The 20,022-nt window shown below is 43.0% G+C and overlaps 1 protein-coding gene across 1 annotated transcript in view; it reads left to right on the top strand.

Annotated features, from left to right (window-relative positions):
* Positions 1-20,022, top strand: part of BCAS3 (BCAS3 microtubule associated cell migration factor) — a 720,894-nt gene that overhangs the window by 271,823 nt on the left and 429,049 nt on the right. The window contains exon 16 of the mRNA XM_081346686.1: positions 5,434-5,698. Coding sequence (XP_081202812.1) covers positions 5,434-5,698 — 265 coding nt within the window. The remainder of the gene's footprint in view (positions 1-5,433; positions 5,699-20,022) is intronic.

The following is a 20,022-nucleotide window of genomic DNA, read 5'->3' as shown; positions in this document are numbered from 1 at the left end:
AGTCCTTCCTTCTCATTAGGTGGCCAAAGGATTTGAGTTTCCACTTCAGAATCTGGCCTTCTAAAGAGCAGTCAGGGTTGATCTCCTCTAGGACTGACCGGTTTGATCGCCTTGCAGTCCAAGGGACTCGCAGGAGTCTTCTCCACCACCGCAGTTCAAAGGCCTCAATTCTTTGGCGCTCAGCCTTTTTTATGGTCCAGCTTTCACTGCCATACATTGCAAGTATACTGTATACTATACACTATACTACTGGTTAATTGTTCTAACTGTGAGGAAGTTTCTCCTTAGTTCTAGGTTGCTTCTCTCCTTGATTAGTTTGTGTGTGTGTACTATGTATTATATACCATATATGCTACAGTATACTACAGTATACTACATACTGTATACTGTATACTATACCATACTATAAATGTATGTGTGTACTATATATACTATATACTTATGTGTGTGTATAGTATATATATACTATGTATGTTTGTGTGTGTGTGGTTTTGTGTGTGTGTATATGTATATCTGTGTGTGTATATACACATGCTACACACACACAAATATATATATATATATATATATATATATATATATATATATATATATATATATATATATATATATATATATATATATATATATATATATATATATATATATATATATATATATATATATATATATATATATATATATTCTGAATATAAGTATATATTTGTATTCATAATTTCTTTGGTGGTGTGGCACGGCTTCAGAGCCTGTAGAACTGACGCGCTATTTTGGCTTGGCAAAGCCGTCTTGGGCTCACTTATCGTACAGAGAAGCAGCCCATTCGGCTTCTGTCAGGGATTGGGTGCCCTTTTCTCCTAAATAACCCGCTGTGGAAAAGCCATAACTGCTGGTGGCAGTGTTAACAGTGTCCCCACTGCCTCCTTGTCTACCCAGAAGACTCCTTGATATCTTAGGACCCTTAAATTAAAAATAAGTATTTTCCGACAACATACTTTCTTTTCCGGAAAGTTGCTCTGGCAGTTTCCCGATTTTCCCCTCACGCGGGGAGAGAGAGAGATTCAGGATGGCCAAATGTGGAGCGAGTTGATTTTCTTTTCTTTCATGGTCCTAGCTTTTCCTTCCTAGCCCCTTTTGATCTGAGGGTCTGCATTTTGCATTGGTTTTCTCCTCAGCCCTGGTGAATGCAGCACTGCAGACTGACTCTGCCCACAGCCAGGAGTTCGATTCTGACCGGCTCAGGGTTGACTCAACCTTCTGTCCTTTCGAGGTCAGTAAAATGAGGACTCGAAATGTTGGGGGCAAGTAGACTGACCTTGCAAAGTGCTCAGATTGTGCTGTAAAGCGCTTTGGGGCTCTATATAAGTCGAACTGCTATTGCTATTTCAGTGGTCGCTAAATGAGTGGTTTTGTAGGTCAAGGACTACTTGAATCGAGTCAACTAATGGTCAGCACCAAATTGGTGCTAGATAAGAGTCCACGGAATTGAAGAGGGGTTGAACTAAGGGCAGGGGTCCCCAACCCCTGGTTCGTGAACCGGCCCCCATCTGCAGCATGCCACGCAAACAAGTGAAGCCCCATCCGGGGGATACAGGCAGGACACGAAACCACGCCTCCTCCCATCCATGGAAAAACCTCTCTCCGCAGAACTGGTCCCTGGTGTCCAGAAGGGGGCCACTGATTTAGACCATTTGTGGGAACGCAAGGACTCCAGGCTGATTCCTCTCTTGACTCCGCCCCCAGTCTCTTCCTGTCCTTCTACATAAAGTCATAGTTCCAATATTGTGCCTTTGGGAGCCCTGGTGGTTAGAATGCAGTATTGCAAGCTGTTTCTTCCCACAGCCAGGAGTTCGATCCTGACCGGCTCAAGGTCGACTCGGCCTTCTGTCCTTCCAAGGTCGGTAAAATGAGGACCCAGATTGTTAGGGGGGGCATAGGCTGACTCTGTAAAGCCAATTAGAGAGGGCTGTAAAGAACTGTGAAGTGGTATATGAGTCAAAGTGCTATTGCTCTAAGTCACTTTCTTCAGTGCTGTTGTAATTTCGAAATAAATGACATGACGTGTCGCGACATATCACAACTTTTTTTCCCCATCGCCGGCAATGGGGTGGGTGTGGTTTCGCTATGACGCATATGGCCCGCTGGCCGGCAGTTTAACACCCCTGCCCTATAGCATTTCAGACAAATTTCCTGTCTTGCAAACCTTTAGTGATGGAGCACCCACAAGTTCTGGAGGCAAGCAGTTCCACTGCTTAATTGTTCTCGCTGTCGGGAAATTCTTCCTTAGTTCCAGGTTGGTTCTCTCTTTGGTTAGTCTCCATCCGTTGCTTCTTGTCCTGACTTCAGGTGCTTTGGAGAATAGCTTGACTCCCTCTTTTTTTTAGGGCAGCCCCTGAGATACTGGAAGACTTGCTATCATGTCACCCCTTGTCCTTCTCTTCATTAAAGTAGACCTAGAGCCAATTCCTGCAACCGTTCCTTATATGTTTTAGCCTCCAGTCCCCTGATCATCTTTGTTGCTTTCTCTGCACTCTTTCCAGAGTGGAGATGGAGGCAATCTCTAGTTAATCACCCAGTGCTTTCAGGATACTGATGCCTTTCATTGTATGAGTCAGACAGGCACTGGATCCAGCAGCATGTGTGGATTCACGGAGGGAGACTTAAAACTTCATCATCCCTTCGCTATTTTCCGAATGCCACATTTTCCAAATCAAGTTATGGCTTCCCAGATTTGGACCTCTTTAGAAACGTTCATTTTTTTATTTTATTTTTTTGCAGTTCCCAGTTGGCTGGGAACGATCTGCACGTTTTTGTGTGCAACTTCATTCAGGGAAAAAAAACCCAGTTCAAAGCCCTTCCTCCTTTTGGGAAGAGGGAAGTTCCCCTCCCTTTTAATTTCTGACCACATCCAAAACTTTGGGGAGAGATCTGTTGTTTTGGCTGGTGATTGTTTACCTCTCATTTTTCATGTTTTCTTAGGATGAAAAATGAGCAAGCAAGCTAATACGTAGCTGGCCTGCTGTAAAAACCAGTACCTGGAGCCAAATTCAATTAAAAAATTACAGCAGGCTCCTGCGGGTTTTTTGGGGGTCTCTCTCTGTGTGTGTGTGTGTGTGTTTGCGGCAATTTGTGTTGCTGCGACAACCCTGCGCTTTATTGAGTTGGGCTCTTGATTGAGCTGGAAAGCATTTTTAAGCCCTTCTAAAGCTATCGGGTTGCTGGAGTCGGTATTAAAATTCCCCGCAAACCTGGCCTTGCGTTAATAAAACTTTTGACCCCAAAGTTTAAACCATAACTTTTGACCCCCTTCTGCTCTTAATTAATTAAAAAAAAATTTTCCTTGTTCCTCCCACCCCTGTATTTTTCAACCCAGGAATAAGGAATAAGAGTATTGATGCTGTCTTCCTGCAACTAAAGTCTGGCTTTGGGAATTTCAGCAGCCATTGGCTCCATATGTTCAAGGATAACTTTCACAAGGATTTATTGTCAGGAGGGAAATTTTGGCAGCTATGCGCCTCTCTTGTTTTCATCTTGCCATTAGAATAAGGCGGGCGGGGGGGGGGGAGGAGAGAAATTCTTTTTTGAATGGGTTACTTAGAGAAACGAAACCTCTCCAGTTCTACAGAAGCTTGCTGAAAGTTGGCAGGAAACCTTTCAAGGACATTTTAGCAGGTGTGAAGAAGATAGCAGATGGTTCCCATAACAAAGAGAACTTGTTTACAGGAGCTACGTGAACATCTAGAACGGGGGGGGGGGGGGGTTGGCTGGGAAGGTCATTGTTTACGGCAGGGGTCTTCAAACTTGGCCAGTGAGGCACACTGGCTGAGGATTTCTGGGAGTTGAGGTCCACAAGTCATAAAAGGGCCAAGTTTGAAGACCCCTGGCTTACGGTCTGATGCCTTGGGATTTTAGAGTTAGTTTTACCTCGCCTTTGCCAGGCCCTGTATTCAATAAACAGTAAGTTTTTCAGAAATGAAAGTAATCCTGGACTTTTATTTGGATACTTGAGCTGCAAGCTGACACTTATTCTCATATACAGGTAGCCCTCGACTTACAACCATTCATTTAGTGACCGTTCAAATTTACAACGGCCCTGGAAACAGTGACCTACGACTGTTTTTCACACTTAGGACTGATGCAGCATCCCCAGGGTCACGTGATCAAAATCCCGACGCTTGGCAACTGACTCACAGTTACGACGGCTGCAGTCTCTCGGGGTCTTGTGATCCGCTTTTGTGACCTTTGGACAAGCAAAGTCAACAGGGAAGCCAGATTTATTTAACAACCGTGCGGCAGTGATTCAGTTAACAAAGGTGGCAAGAAAGGCAGTAAAATGGAGCACAACTCATTTTAACGACCGTCTTTGCTTAGCAAGCGAAATTTGTGGGGCACTATTTTGGTGGTCCTCACGGTCACATGATCAAAAATGTAAGTGCTTGGCCACCAGCATGTATTTACGTGGGTTGTGGCGTCCCCGGGTCACATGACCTCCATTTGTGACCTTCCTAGCCAGCTTTCCACAAGCAAAGTCAATGAGGGGAAGCCGGAGTCGCTTAAGGCAGGGGTCCCCAGCCTTGGCAACTTTTAAGACCTGTGGACTTCAACTCCCAGAAGGCTGGGGAATTCTGGGAGTTGAAGTCCACAGGTCTTAAAGTTGCCAAGGTTGGAGATCTCTGGCTTAACAGCTGCACGATTCATTTAACAACTGCAATCATTCACCTAGGAAAGGTGGCCCCCCCAAAAAAAAGGTCCTGCAATTGGGCGTGGCTCATTTAACAACAACCGCCTTGCTTAGCAACAGAAGTCCTGGTCCCATTTGTGGTTGTAAGTCGAGGGCTCTTTGTAACCTGCACAAACTTTTTGTGAGAAACAAGCTAGCAAGGAAGTGGGTGCGCTGATGTGGCGTGGATTTTAGCACTGATGATGTTACCTCGTTGGGTAATGAAACGTCTGCAAGAAAACAACCAAGCTCAGAGAGCACCAAGGACCCCACAGTTTATTTATTTATTTATTTATTTATTTAGTTTTCTATACCGTCCTATTCCCGAAGGACTCAGGGCGGTTTACAGGGCAGCATATAAAAGACAATATAAAAAGATAATATAAAATTAAAATGAATTAAATTGATTAAAGCCCAACAATTAAAACAATATTAAAAAGCTAAAACCCCTTTAGTCCTCCTTTGTCCTCCCTTGTCCTCCTCCTCCTCCTCCTCCTCCTCCTCCTCCTGTTCCACTTCACAAACCCTCTCCCTTCTAGCACTGATGTTACCTAGTTGGGTGATGAAACGTCTGCAAAAAAGACAACAACAGCCAAGGTCAGAGAGCCCCAAGGGCCCCTCATTTCAACCCTGAGCTACCCATATTCTGCTTCCTTGATGCGCCTTTGCCTTTGTAGCTGCCCCCCTTGACGTCCCACCCCTCTTTCCCTCTCCAGGTGCAAGACATCGCCTTCAGCCACGACTGCCGATGGGTGGCCGTCAGCACCCTCCGAGGCACTTCCCACGTCTTCCCCATCAATCCCTACGGAGGGCAGCCCTGCGTTCGGACTCACACGTCCCCCCGGGTCGTCAACCGCATGAGTCGCTTCCAGAAGAGCGCCGGGCTGGAGGAGATCGAGCAAGAGCTGACCACCAAACAAGGAGGGCGCTGCAGTCCCGTGCCAGGGCTTTCCAGCAGCCCGTCTGGCTCCCCTCTCCATGGTAAGCCTCCCTTTTGAAAACAGATGCAGAAGATTTGTTTGTTTGTTTGAATTTATTACCGCCTCCCATTCCTATAGATTCTGGGCAGCTTGCCAACACACATACAAAACAATGACAGCAGGTCAAAAGCATACTAACCCAAAGACAACCCAGACTAAGACAAGTAAGGGTCCCCACATCAACCAAGACCGGAGACCAAAACTTAAGTGCAGGTAATACATACAGTACATACACATTTTACAATTTTACATGTCCATATCAATCAGACTAGAGTTGGAAGGGACCTTGGAGATCTCCTAGTCCAGGGGTAGGCCACCTTGGCTCTTTTATGACTCGTGGACTTCAACTCCCAGAATTCCTGAGCCAGCCATGCTGAGGAGAAAGGGAGAGGTTGCCATGCTGAGCCATGCTGGCTCAGGAATTGTGGGAGTTGAAGTCCACGAGTCATAAAAGAGCCAAGGTTGCCTACCCCTGGCCTAGGCCTAGGCCACTTTATGACTTGTGGACTTCAACTCCCAGAATTCCTGAGCCAGCCACGCTGAGGGGAAAGGGAGAGGTTTCTAAGCTGAGCCATGCTGGCTCAGGAATTCTGGGAGTTGAAGTCCACAAGTCATAAAAGAGCCAAGGTTGCCTACCCCTGGCCGCCACTTTATGACTTGTGGACTTCAACTCCCAGAATTCCTGAGCCAGCCATGCTGAGGAGAAAGGGAGAGGTTGCCATGCTGAGCCATGCCGGCTCAGGAATTCTGGGAGTTGAAGTCCACGAGTCATAAAAGAGCCAAGGTGGCCTACCCCTGTCCTAGTCCAACTCCCTACTCAAGCAGGAGATTCTGTTTCAGACAGGTGGCTGAAACCTCAAACGGTCACTCAACAAATGGTTGTAAGTTGAGGACTGCTTGTTCTTTTCAGAACCCCAGGAGAGAAGATGCTGTCTGTATCTTTGGGGGGTGGGGGTGGGGGCAATGCTATCATTCAGGAGTAATTAACCACGAATGAAGGCGAATCTACGTGTCCCAGAATAATGCTGCAGGATCCAATCTGGGCTGGTCCCCGGGACCAGAGATTTTGTCTTCCGAGCAGAGTGTGTGCCTTGGGCTGTTCTGTGTGTGGTGTTTATGCGGTGCTTGGTTGTGTGTGGCTTTTTATTTGTTGATTGGGCTGTGTTGATGGCCGGCTATGAACTACTTTGGGGGAAAGCCTGTTGGGGTTTGCAGGCAGCGGGGGCAAGCCACAACCCTAAGTGGATTATGGTTTACTACATGTCAGCTTGTAGGCTTCTTGCTCTGTCCTTCCACCCTATTGGTTACACCCGCCCTGGCAAACAAATTTAGAAAACGAGCAAAAAGTTGGAAAGCAAGAGTTAGAGACTGAAAAACAAGCTTCTCACTTTGAGGGAGATGGGCAGTTCAGGAGGGTGAAAATTGGATGGATGGAGAGACAGACAGAGAGAGAGAGAGAGAGAGAGAGAGAGAGAGAGAGAGAGAGAGAGAGAGAGAGAGAGAGATATGCAGATAGAGAGAGATACAGATATATATATATGTATGTATGTAGATAGATAGATAGATAGATAGATAGATAGATAGATAGATATAGATATAGAGATATAGATATAGATAGATATATAGATATAGATATATAGATATAAAGGTAAAGGTAAAGGTTCCCCCGCACATGCGTGCTAGTTGTTTCCAACTCTAGGGGCCGGTGCTCATCTCCATTTCAAAGCCGAAGAGCCAGCGTTTGTCCGAGGACGTCTCCGTGGTCATGTGGCCGGCATGACTAGACGCCAAAGGCGCACGGAACACTGTTACCTTCCCACCGTAGTGGTCCCTATTTTTCTACTTGCATTTTTATGTGCTTTCGAACTGCTAGGTTGGCAGAAGCTGGGACGAGTAACAGGCGCTCACTCTGCTACGTGGCACTCGGGATTCGACCCGCCAAACTGCCGATCTTCTGATCGACAAGCTCAGCGTCCTAACCCACTGAGCCACCGCATCCCTTATATATAGATATAGATATAGGTATATAGATATAGATATAGATATAGATATAGATATAGATATAGATATATAGATATAGATATAGATATAGATAGATAGATAGATAGATAGAGAGAGAGAGAGATAAAGACAGAGAGATAAAGACAGACAGACAGATAGATACAGATATAGATAGAGACAGAAAGAGAGTTAGACAGATAGAGAGAAAGAGAGAGAGACAGAGAGATATATGGATGGATAGATACATAGACAGATATAGATATGCAGATAGAGAGATAGAGATAGAGAGACAGAGAGAGATAAAGACAGACAGACAGACAGATAGATATAGACAGACAGAGATACAGTTAGAGACAGAAAGAGGGAAAGAGAGAGTCAGATAGATATGGATGGATAGATACATAGACAGATAGATATAGATATCGAGAGAGAGAGAGAGATACAGATAGAGATAGAGACATAGGGAGAAAGACAGAGAGATAGAGATAGAGAGACAGAGAGAGAGATAAAGACAGACAGACAGATAGATATATAGAGACAGACAGAGATACAGATAGACACAGAAAGAGGGAAAGAGAGAGACAGATAGATATGGATGGATAGATAGACAGATAGATAGATATAGATATCCAGATAGATAGATAGATAGATAGAGAGAGAGACATAGTGAGAAAGACAGAGATAGAGAGATAGAGATAGATAGACAGATCATCCATCCATTCATAATTAGTCAACTGGATGACACTAAAGGCCTCATGCGCAAAATTTAATCTTTGCAGTGCTGGTTAACGTTAAACGCTTGACAAACATGAATATTTTTATTTATTTATTTATTTATTTATTTATTTATTTATTTATTTATTTATTTATTTATTTGATTTATATACCGCCCTTCTCCCGAAGGACTCAGGGCGGTGTACAGGGCAATAAAAATAAGAATACAGGATACAAGATTTAAAGTTAAATGATTGTGCCCAATGTAGTAAGTTAGTTAAAAATAATGTTAAAACCCCAAACCCATCAGACCAGGCCGGCTTGTTCGAATAGATAAGTTTTTAGATCGCGCCGGAAGGAGCGAAGGTCGGGGGCCATCCGTAGTTCAGCCGGTAAGCGGTTCCATAGGTCTGGCGCGCCCACAGAGAACGCCCTCCCCCTGGGGGTCACCAGTCGACATTCTCTGACCGGTGGTACCCTGAGGAGGCCCTCTCTGTGGGAGCGCACTGGATGGAGGGAAGTTGACGCGGGTGATGTTGAAAGCCAGGTATCTTAAATAAATAAACAAATTAATTTGTTTATTTACTTACTTACTTACTTACTTGCCGATTTATTTATAACATGTTCTGGTCCGCCGGTCTCACTGATCCAGTGACTCCGGCTGGCTTACAACATAGTAAGAGGTTTTTTAAAAAAACAAGCGCTAGTAAAAAAAGAAGATAAAGTTAGAAAAACTGAATTAAAAAAGCTAATAGAAGTAGATGAAGAGCCTCGGTCAGGTTCTTGTGTCCAAGTCGGCAACAAGATTGGCGTAGATCGAAGTTAGCTTAGGAAATGTCGATATTCTTAATAGATGCCATTAAACATTAATTTACCAGCCATAAAATGGATATCGAGAGTCTGCTGTCATATTTTATTTTATTGGCCGCTTTGTTAGCATGTTTGAGGTGGTTACCTCATGGTCGTACTGCTTGCCAGTCAAAGATTTAAGCAATTTCCTGTAAATAAAGATGGTTGCTTTTGCAAGGAAGCGTGAAAGACAATTTAAAAAGACGGACGCAAAGACAAGTTGGATCCATTCATCGTTCTTATTGTTATTCCTGGACCGCTTTCAAAATAGTGTGATTGAACAAATGGAACTATTTATAGAATAGAATAGAATAGAATAGAATAGAATAGAATAGAATAGAATAGAATAGAATAGAATAGAATAGAATAGAATAGAATAGAATAGAATAGAATAGAATAGAATAGAATAGATTGGAATAGAATAGAATATAGAATCTTTATTGAGAATAGAATAGAATAGAATAGAATAGAATAGAATAGAATAGAATAGAATAGAATAGAATAGAATAGAATAGAATAGAATAGAATAAAATAGAATAGAATAGATTGGAATAGAATAGATTGGAATAGAATAGAATAGAATAGAATAGAATAGAATAGAATAGAATAGAATAGAATAGAATAGAATAGAATAGATTGGAATAGAATAGATTGGAATAGAATAGAATAGAATAGAATAGAATAGAATAGAATAGAATAGAATAGAATAGAATAGAATAGAATAGAATAGAATAGAACTGGAAGGGACCCTGGAGGTCTTCTAGTCCAGCCCCTTGCTCAAGCAGGAGAACCTATACCATCTCAGACAGGTGATTGTCTAATATTCTGGCATACGTTTTGTGGACTACAAGTCCACTTCAGCAAATGTATGAAATGTTATTTTTTTAATTTGTGAAAAGAGAGACAGAGAGAGGAAGAGAGGGAGGGAGGGAGAGAGACAGAGACAGAAAGAATAATAATAATAATAATAATAATAATAATAATAATAATAATAATAATAATAATAATAATAATAATAATAATAATTATTATTATTATTATTATTATTATTATTTAATTTGTATACCGCCCTTCTCCCGAAGGACTCAGGGCGGTGAACAGGGCAATACATAATAAAAAACAGAATACAAAAATTAAAAAGTGATTAAACCATTATGCCCGTAATAATTAATACATATTAAAAATTAAAACTAATTATAATTCAGGATCAGTGCCAAGCTCCAGCTGGAGCCTGGCGCTGATCCTGGCGCTTCCGCTGAGCCCTGACAGCCCTGCAGCTCCAGCCATCTTCCCCTCCCCCGCTACCACTTTTCTAGGATGGTCACCTACCACCTGCCAGGTGCCAATGTACCGCAGGTGGTACCCGTACCACTGGTTGAAAAGCCCTGTTTCCAGTCCAACCCCCTGCTCAGGCAGGAAACCCTATACCATTTCAGACAAATGGCTGCCCAGTCTCTTCTTAAAAACTTCCAGTGTTGGAGCAATCACTGCTTCTGGAGGCAGGTTGCTCCACTGGTTGATTGCTTTAACTGTCAAGAAGTTTCTCCTTAGTTCCAGGTTGCTTCTCTCCTTGATGAGTTTCCACCCGTTGTTTCTTGTCCTGCTTGAATCTTGGGACTTGAATTTCTGCCCAGGTCTGGGAAAACCAATTCAACTGGAAAAACTCAACATAGATGGTTCAATGTAGGCTCTAGTTTAAGAGATTGAAGGATAACCAAGGGACGATTGGACTAGTTATAAAACCTTGGTAAGACCATACCTGGAATACTGCAGCCAGTTTTGGTCACCATATCACAAAAAAGATATTGAGAGTTTGGGAAAAAATCAGAGAAGAGCAACTAAGATGATCCAAGGCCTGGAGACTAAAACATACGAAGAATGGCTACAGGACTTGGGTTTGGCTAGTCTAAGGAAAAGAAGAAATAGGGGCGACATGATAGCAGTACTCCAGTATTTGAGGGGCTGCCACAAGACAGAGGGGTCAAACTATTCTCCAAGGCACCAGGACAAAAAACAATGGTTGGAAACTGACCAAAAAGAGAAGCAACCTGGAATTAAGGAGAAACTTCCTGACTGTGAGGACAATCAACCAGTGGAACAGTTTGCTGCCAGAAATTGTGGGCGCTCCATCACTGGAGATTTTTTAAGAAAAGACTAGGCAATTACCTGTCTGAGATGGTATGGGTTTTCCTGCTTGAGCAGGGGGCTGGACTAGAAGACCTCCAAGGTTCCTTCCAGCTCTATTCTATTCTATTCTATTCTATTCTATTCTATTCTATTCTATTCTATTCTATTCTATTCTATTCTATTCTATTCTATTCTATTCTATTCTATTCTATTCTATTCTATTCTATTCTATTCTATTCTATTCTATTCTATTCTATTCTATTCTATTCTATTCCATTCCATTCCATTCCATTCCATTCCATTCCATTCCATTCCATTCCATTCCATTCCTTTCCATTCCATTCCATTCCATTCCATTCCATTCCATTCCATTCCATTCCATTCTAGTTTAACTCACTTGGGATATAAATTTGGCAAAGAAATCAAAAATGGATAAATACTTCTTGGTCTTTACCAAAACTTATTGTTAGCTGCTTTTGGGAAGTGGATACCGGACTGGATGTCCCCTCCATCCAGGCAGCTTTCAAGTTCCTATTGCTCATGGAGATTAGGAATGGAGCCTACATGTTCAGAGATTCTATAGCTCTAATGCTGATTGCTGACGCCCGAAGGAAACCTTGGTTTTCCTGCCCTGGATGTGTATTTCCTGGTCCATTCCGGGGAACAGGATGTTGGTCTCCGTGGGCAGCTGTCTTGATCCAGCCAGGCCTTTTGTCTCTTGAGACTCGGAACAGCTGTTGGCCTTTTGCCCATCAGGTTGGGTTCCTGCCCTGTTTGTGGTGACACCGAGTGGTACTTTGCCCTCCCGACAGAAGTCTGGACGTGTTCGATTCAGCCTGGGAGCCGCGTATTTACGTTTTTATTCTCTAAATTGTTTACTCGCGCAATATAAACCTTTTATCGGAAGGGGGCTTGCACCGTACAATGAATGAATCATTGTTGGCGCTGTCCTCGTTTGTCTTCTCCGGGCAGGAAAGTGGTAAAGGAAATGGTTAATAGATAACAGATAACTTCCTTGCACCTGCTGGAGCCATTCTCTTTCATTGTTTGGACTGATTTAGCTGTGAATCCTGCCCGCCCCCCCCCACCCCGAGATTTTATTTTTATTTTTATTTTATTTTGTCCTTTGGTGGGATTGTCAAGCTGGATTCAAGGCCAGTTCCAGGGCCAACCAACTAAGTCCACTCTGTCTCAACCTTAGCAACTTTAAGATGCGTGGACTTCAACTCCCAGAATTCCCCAGCCAGCTATGCAGGATTCTGGGAGTTGAAGTCCGCTCATCTTAACGTTGCTACGGTTGAGAAACCCTGAACCGGTCCTTCTGTCATTCAAAGCGGTTGTGTAGATGGGAAGGGGCAGTTTAGGGTTTTTGTGTCTAAATTCCCTGAATGAGCAGTGAGGTTGCCTTATTTTGGCAAAAAAAGGTGACGGGGGACCCAGCAAACAGACCGTATGATCCAATATTTTGTTGGTTTTTTAAAAAAATATCCAAGATTCCCTGTAGATTAGTGTCTGTGGTTTCATGGGGGCAATTAAGGTAGGACAAGAGTTGGGGTGGTTCACTCGTCCTGTGGGATTTATTTATTTGCATTCTGCCTTTATTATTTTTTACAAATAACTCAAGATGGCGAACATATCCAACAAACCTTCCTCCTCCTGTTTTCCCCAAGCAACAACTCTGTGAGTTGGGTTGGGTTGAAAGAGACTGATTGGCCTAGTGTCACCCAGCCAGCTTTCATGCCTCAAGCAGGACTAGAACTCACCATCTCCTGGTGATTGGCCCAAAGTCGCCCAGCTGGCTTTCATGGCTAAGGCAGTACTAGAACTCACAGTCTCCTGGTGATTGGCCCAAAGTCACCCAGCTGGCTTTCATGGCTAAGGCCAGACTAGAACTCACCATCTCCTTATGATTGGCCCAAAGTCACCCAGCTGGCTTTCATGGCTAAGGCCGGACTAGAACTCTCCGTCTCCTGGTCATTGGCCCAAAGTCACCCAGCTGGCTTTCATGGCTAAGGTGGGACTAGAACTCTCTGTCTCCTGGTCATTGGCCCAAAGTCACCCAGCTGGCTTTCATGGCTAAGGTGGGACTAGAACTCTCTGTCTCCTGGTGATTGGCCCAAAGTCACCCAGCTGGCTTTCATGGCTAAGGCGGGACTAGAACTCACCGTCTCCTGGTGATTGGCCCAAAGTCACCCAGCTGGCTTTCATGGCTAAAGTGGGACTAGAACTCACCATCTCCTGGTGATTGGCCCAAAGTCACCCAGCTGGCTTTCATGGCTAAGGCTGGACTAAAACTCACCGTCTTCCGCTTTCTAGCCCAGTGCCTTAAACCACCAGACCAAAGAGAAAGAGCGGACATCTCTTCTTCCATGGTGTCTTTGGTAGAAGCCTGGTTAAGAGTTTTAGAAGAAGCTTCCCTTGTGCAGTCATTATGGCAACGCCAATTAGCAGCTACTTGAATCTATAATAAAACCTAAACTTGATTTCCAAAACGCTTCACTTTTCCAACCTTGGAAGAAAACCAGAAAAGTCTAATTCTTTCTTGAGTTACTGTTGCATTGTCAATTCCTCACTTCCTTGAGGAGAAATTAGAGGGTATAGTTTACAAATTAACATGTTTTGTTGAAAGGCAGAAGCTTTTCTGAGCTACAGCTCACTTTATAAAATTCACAGCTTCCTTCGTTAGATGTATTGCATTCAACTAGAAACTATCTAGCAAGTCAGTATTTTCAGGGTAAATTGGAAGGCTGCTTGCTTGGTCTTTTCCAAAGCCATTTTATATATCTGGGATTTTTTTTTCTCCATCCAGGGATTTAATCCGCATTACATGATCCAAAGCATTTTTGGTAACGTGCGAAATTAAGGATACTGTGTGATAGTTTGCACACTCTCTTAAAACTTCTTTTTATTGGTATAGAGACTGACCTCCTCCAACGATAACTATGTTCTTTTCCAGATGTTCTGGTATAGTTTGGTAAAACCTTTTACCGATCTCTTCTGGGCTTTCCTTGTTTCTAAAAATACTCCAGAAGGTTCCTGTAGTTTTCCGACGTGGAAACAACCAGACTAGAGGTTCTTTTAAATAAGGGAATATCTTCTAAGCTATCTTAGATGTTCACAATGCTGCTTTATAGAACTTCAGTGTTGTCCTCCATCTGTCCATTGGTCTCCTTTAGCCTAACAGCTGGAACGTCCTTCAGAGTGTGGAGATCATAGAACAGGGGTCTTCAAACTTGGCCCTTTTATGACTTGTGGACTTCAACTCCCAGGATGCTTTAAGACAGGGGTCTTCAAACTTGGCCCTTTTATGACTTGTGGACTTCAACTCCCAGTTTGCTTTAAGACAGGGGTCTTCAAACTAGGCCCTTTTATGACTCGTGGACTTCAACTCCCAGTTTGCTTTAAGACAGGGGTCTTCAAACTAGGCCCTTTTATGACTCGTGGACTTCAACTCCCAGTTTGCTTTAAGACAGGGGTCTTCAAACATGGCCCTTTTATGACTCGTGGACTTCAACTCCCAGTTTGCTTTAAGACAGGGGTCTTCAAACATGGCCCTTTTATGACTCGTGGACTTCAACTCCCAGTTTGCTTTAAGACAGGGGTCTTCAAACATGGCCCTTTTATGACTCGTGGACTTCAACTCCCAGGATGCTTTAAGACAGGGGTCTTGAAACTTGGCCCTTTTATGACTTGTGGACTTCAACTCCCAGAATTCCTCAGCCAAGTTGCTTTAAGACAGGGGTCTTCAAACATGGCCCTTTTATGACTTGTGGACTTCAACTCCCAGAATTCCTCAGCCAGGATGCTTTAAGACAGGGGTCTTCAAACTTGGCCCTCACGCTGGCTGAGGAATTCTGGGAGTTGAAGTCCACAAGTCATAAAAGGGCCAAGTTTGAAGACCCCTGGGCTAGACATACCTAGCTCTCTCTCTCTCTCTCTCAACAGTTCATCATACGATTTAGCCTCCAGACCCTTTATCATCCCTTTTGCTCTTCTCTGCCTGCTTTCTAGGATCTTTAAGAAGATTGTTTTTCCGTCTCTGTTTCCATTTTCTCTACAGATGTTGTTATAAGATTTTTTTTCCTTCCTCCTCCCTCTTCTAACAGCTTAAAAGTCCCCCCCGCTTTTTTCTTTTTTTTTGAAATGTTGTCTTTCTTGGCTTCAGCGTCTCTTCTTTGCTTGGCAATTTTCACGGTTTGTTCTGATATCCGGTTTGGTCCCTTCATCTCTGGCGATCTTTCTTCACATTCCTCCTTCAACAAATTGGATCCCCTCTCCACAGTTTCTCTGGTTCTCTACCCATGAAGCTCAGGACTTCAAAGTGATTCCTGATGTTCTTTCTGAAATGATGATTATAAGGTCAGGATCATGTTGTGAAACCGTTTGGCTGTCTTCTACTACTTCTGCTAGAGCTTAATTTGGAAATGGCACACGAGCAGTTTGTGATTTGTTCCACACTCGGTCCCTGGCCGTGTCTCTGCTGTACTCTTGGGTTGTTCCAGCTCCCCTTACAAATAACATAGGCGTTTGGATATCTCTGCGCTCCATCCGTGGATGTGTGTGTGTGTGTGTGTGTGCATAAGCGTTATTTTTGTTGTTGGAAGACTCTCCAAGCAATGGAAGAAACCGTTGGATTGGCTGGAGTTGTTAAGATCTTCTCCCAAAGTGCTTTTTTCAAAAGGCCACCGGACTTTGTTGTTCCTTGAAGACGTTTTGCTTCTCATCCAGGAAGCTTCTTCAGTTCTTTGGGGAAAAAGCACCTTTGGGACAATCGTGACCTGTATGACTGAACATCTCCATAGACACTAAAACCTTTTCCTGTTACACTACGTGTTTTTTTTGCCAGGCTTTATAAATCAGCTGTGTTTCCCCACTTTGGCATTCCAGCCTCCGATGGAATGCCGAACTGGAAATTCTTGCGTGCTCTTTTATGAACTTGATGCCAAAACTTCTCACCTTCTGCGTGAGTCGTTGGAGCATAAACTTGCACAACTGTCATTTTAAAGGGTTCTCTGCAAAGTTTAATCAATACGATTTAGTCATCTATTGCATTGCAGCCAACAGTGTTCTCGGCATATCTTTCCTAACTATAAAAAAAGGATGCTGCGTCTTTGGTTTTTTTTTTTATGTCCTGAGCAGTAAATCTGATCTTCTGACTGAAAATGTCCAAATGCAGCCTTTAAATTCACCGATGTGTAAGAGGTGAATGTGCAAGGATACCTGTCTGTACTCCTGGTGGGCTTCATCCTTCCCAGAAACACTGCCCCCCCCGCCGCCCCTATCCTGATGAGGCAACATAGAAAGACTGAATAATAATAAAATTAACCAGATTTTTTTTATCCAGGTCCAGATTCAGGACCTCCCTATTTGTTTCTCTTTCCCCATTTTAGACAAGCATCCTCAGCACAACAGATTATCCATCTGCCTGATGGTCTGTATGTCTGTCACCCACCCACCCATCTACCACTATCTGTCAGTGTCTGTCTGTTTATCTATCTATCTATTCAACTACATCCATCCATATTTGTGCCTGCCTGCCTGCCTGCCTGCCCCCCCCCCTCTCTCTCTCTCTCTCTCTCTCTCTCTCTCTCTCCATCCATCTGTCTATATCAGGGGTCAGCAACCTGAAACAGTGAAAGAGCCACTCGGAACCGGTTCCCTCACAAAAGAAAAAACTGGGAGCCGCAAAAAATGTGTGCACATGCGCGTACATGCATGCATGCGCAGAACAGGGTTTGTCTGAAGAGTGGAGCCAAGGCAAGATATGCACTTACCCTGCATATTTGAATTGATTGGTTGAACTTTTTTAGCTCCACTTTTTTTTTTGAACTGCACATGGCAGAGGACTGGGAGCCGCAGGAGACGGCTGAAAGAGCCGCATGCAGCTCCGGAGCCGCGGGTTGCAGACCTGTGGTCTATATCTACTGTATTTCTCTCTCTCTCTCCATCTCTCTCTCTCTCTCTCTCTCTCTCTCTCTCTCTCTCTCTCTCTCTCTCTCTCTCTCTCTCTCTCTCTCTCCCTACCTACCCAGCCTACCTACCTACCTGTCATCAGTTAGTCATATCTCAGATAAAAAGGGTATGACTAACTGATGAGAACATAAGAAGTTCGAAATGATCATATTAGCCTCCCTAAAAAAAATTCTTTATTAGCAATTTGAATAATTTACACACAAATATCTATCTATCTATCTATCTATCTATCTATCTATCTATCTATTATCATCCATCCTTCCATCCACCCTCTGCCTCCCTCTCTCTCTCCCCTCCCTTCCTACCTATCCATCCATCCATCCATCTATCAATCCATCCATTCCTTCCCCCCCTCCCTTATCACAACATCTGTGATGTGGGGGTAACCCCTGGGATGCCAGCATCATATTATGTTCTGTAGCTGTCCTCCTTGTGGAATCCTCTGGGGCCGATGGCACAAATTCTTTGAATTTTTACTGTGTGTTGTGTTCAGTTTTTCAGTATGTGGATCATGCTTTTTTTAAAAAAGGTGGTTGTTTGTCTGCAGGTTCTCTAGTGAATTTTAACCCTTGTCAATAATAATGCTCTTATTTAGGGACTAAGTGCCGCTGAGGACTTTTTTCTGAAAACTAAAAATGACCAGTTTTTTGTTTTTTTTTAAAAAAAAATATGCTTTGTAAATTAAATATTTTTATTTTTTTACTGGAATGGAAACAGCGAGTTTAATCTTCAGCAGTACAGCGGAATAATTCTTTCGAATAATTTTGCCAAATTTCCTGTCAAGTGAGGAGGAATCTCTTTCTCAAGTGATTGTGTGATCTGCCCCAAAGGTGCTTATTTCCCCCCCGCCCCCCCTCAAAAAAAAGGCTATTGGACTTTCTCCGGTTTTTTGTTTTTCCCTTTTCTTTGAAAACATTTCGATTCTCTTCCAGGAAGTTTGAGAATCTCCATAGAGGTTTGTGAGATGTGTAGGAGAGAAAAAAGACTCAGAGACAGAGAGAGCGAGAGAGCGCAATGCAAGTGAGAAAATGAGGAATCCAGAAGTTTGATAAACACACAAAAATCTCAGCAGGCCTGCAGTGTCTCCTCTCTTGTCACTCTGCCCAAATTCCCATCCTTTTCTAGCACGATTCCTATGGGAAAGCAGGCTTAAAAGTCATGACAGCTTCTGTTCCGTGCCTGAAAAACAGATCGGCTTCCTTAAAGTAACATTCAGTCAGAGAGCCACCTTTTTTAAGAGTTTAGCAGAGGCAAATCATTATTGCAAAAAAAAAAAAAAAGAACGAGCTTATAGCAGGTAGCCCAGGAAAATGGCTCCCCCCCCCCTCTGTTGCTTTCAATAACCCAATCGGTAAACGAGTGATTTGGTTGAACAATCCAGGGACTTTTTCCATTTGATCTTCGGCAGCGTTGACTAAAAGTTTGAGATGGATGTTTGTGATTTTTGTCTTCTCTGACGGTGACTCTAGTCCAGCTTTGGGCTGAAAAAAAGATTCCCTTGAAAACCCCCCCCCAAAAAAAAACAAAAACAAAATCTCCTACTTTTAGCAGATATGTTTCCTATCTTACCAACTGGCCTATTAAAATCTCCTTTGAGCTTTTACACATCTCAACAAAAATGATCAGAGGACTGGAGGCTAAAACATATAAGGAACGGTTGCTGGAACTGGGTATGTCCAGTTTAATGAAGAGAAGGATGAGGGGGGACAGGATAGCAAAGTTCCGGTATCTCAGGGGCTGCCCCAAAGAGGGAGTCAAGCTATTCTCCAAAGTGCCCGAAGGCAGGACAAGAAGCCACGGATGGAAACTAGTCAAGGAGAGAAGCAACCTAGAACTAAGGAGGAATTTCCTGACAGTTAGAACAATTAACCAGTGGAACAACCTGCTTCCAGAAGCGGTGAATGCTCCAACACTGGAGGTTTTTAAGAAGAGTTTGGACAATCATTTTTTTTGAAATGTATAGGGGTTTCCTGTCTAAGCAGGTGGTTGGACTAGAAGACCTCCAAGATCCCTTCTAACTGTTATTCTATTCTATTCTGTTCTGTTCTGTTCTGTTCTGTTCTATTCTATTCTATTCTTGTCTAGTCTAGTCTAGTCTATTGCATTCCATTCCTCCATTCTATTCTATTCTATTCTATTCTATTCTATTCTATTCTATTCTATTCTATTCTATTCTATTCTATTCTATTCTATTCTATTCTATTCTATTCTATTCTATTCTATTCTATTCTATTCTATTCTATTTCTTATTCTATTCTATTCTATTCTATTCTATTCTATTCTATTCTATTCTATTCTATTCTATTCTATTCTATTCTATTCTATTCTATTCTATTCTATTCTATTCTATTCTATTCTATTCTATTCTCTCCCTTTTTCTATTCTATTGCACTCCATTCCATATTTTCTGTTCTGTTCTGTTCTGTTCTGTTCTGTTCTGTTCTGTTCTGTTCTGTTCTGTTCTGTTCTATTCTTAATGTCAGCCTGGGTGCAGAAAAGTGAGAGGTTGCCACTAAAGCCGTGACACTAGAAACTTGGAGGTTTTTCAGTAGTGCCGATTCCTCTTTTTTATCAGCAGATAAGCCAGCAAGAATTCTCAAAGTCCATGCGGGATCCAGGCACTTCACCTAGGGTGCCTCCCGGTTACGCTTGATTGAGGAG

Source organism: Vipera berus (genome assembly GCF_964194415.1).
Source record: "Vipera berus genome assembly, chromosome: 1".
Taxonomy (NCBI): Eukaryota; Metazoa; Chordata; class Lepidosauria; order Squamata; family Viperidae; genus Vipera; species Vipera berus.
This window is presented reverse-complemented; position numbering and strand designations above follow the sequence as displayed.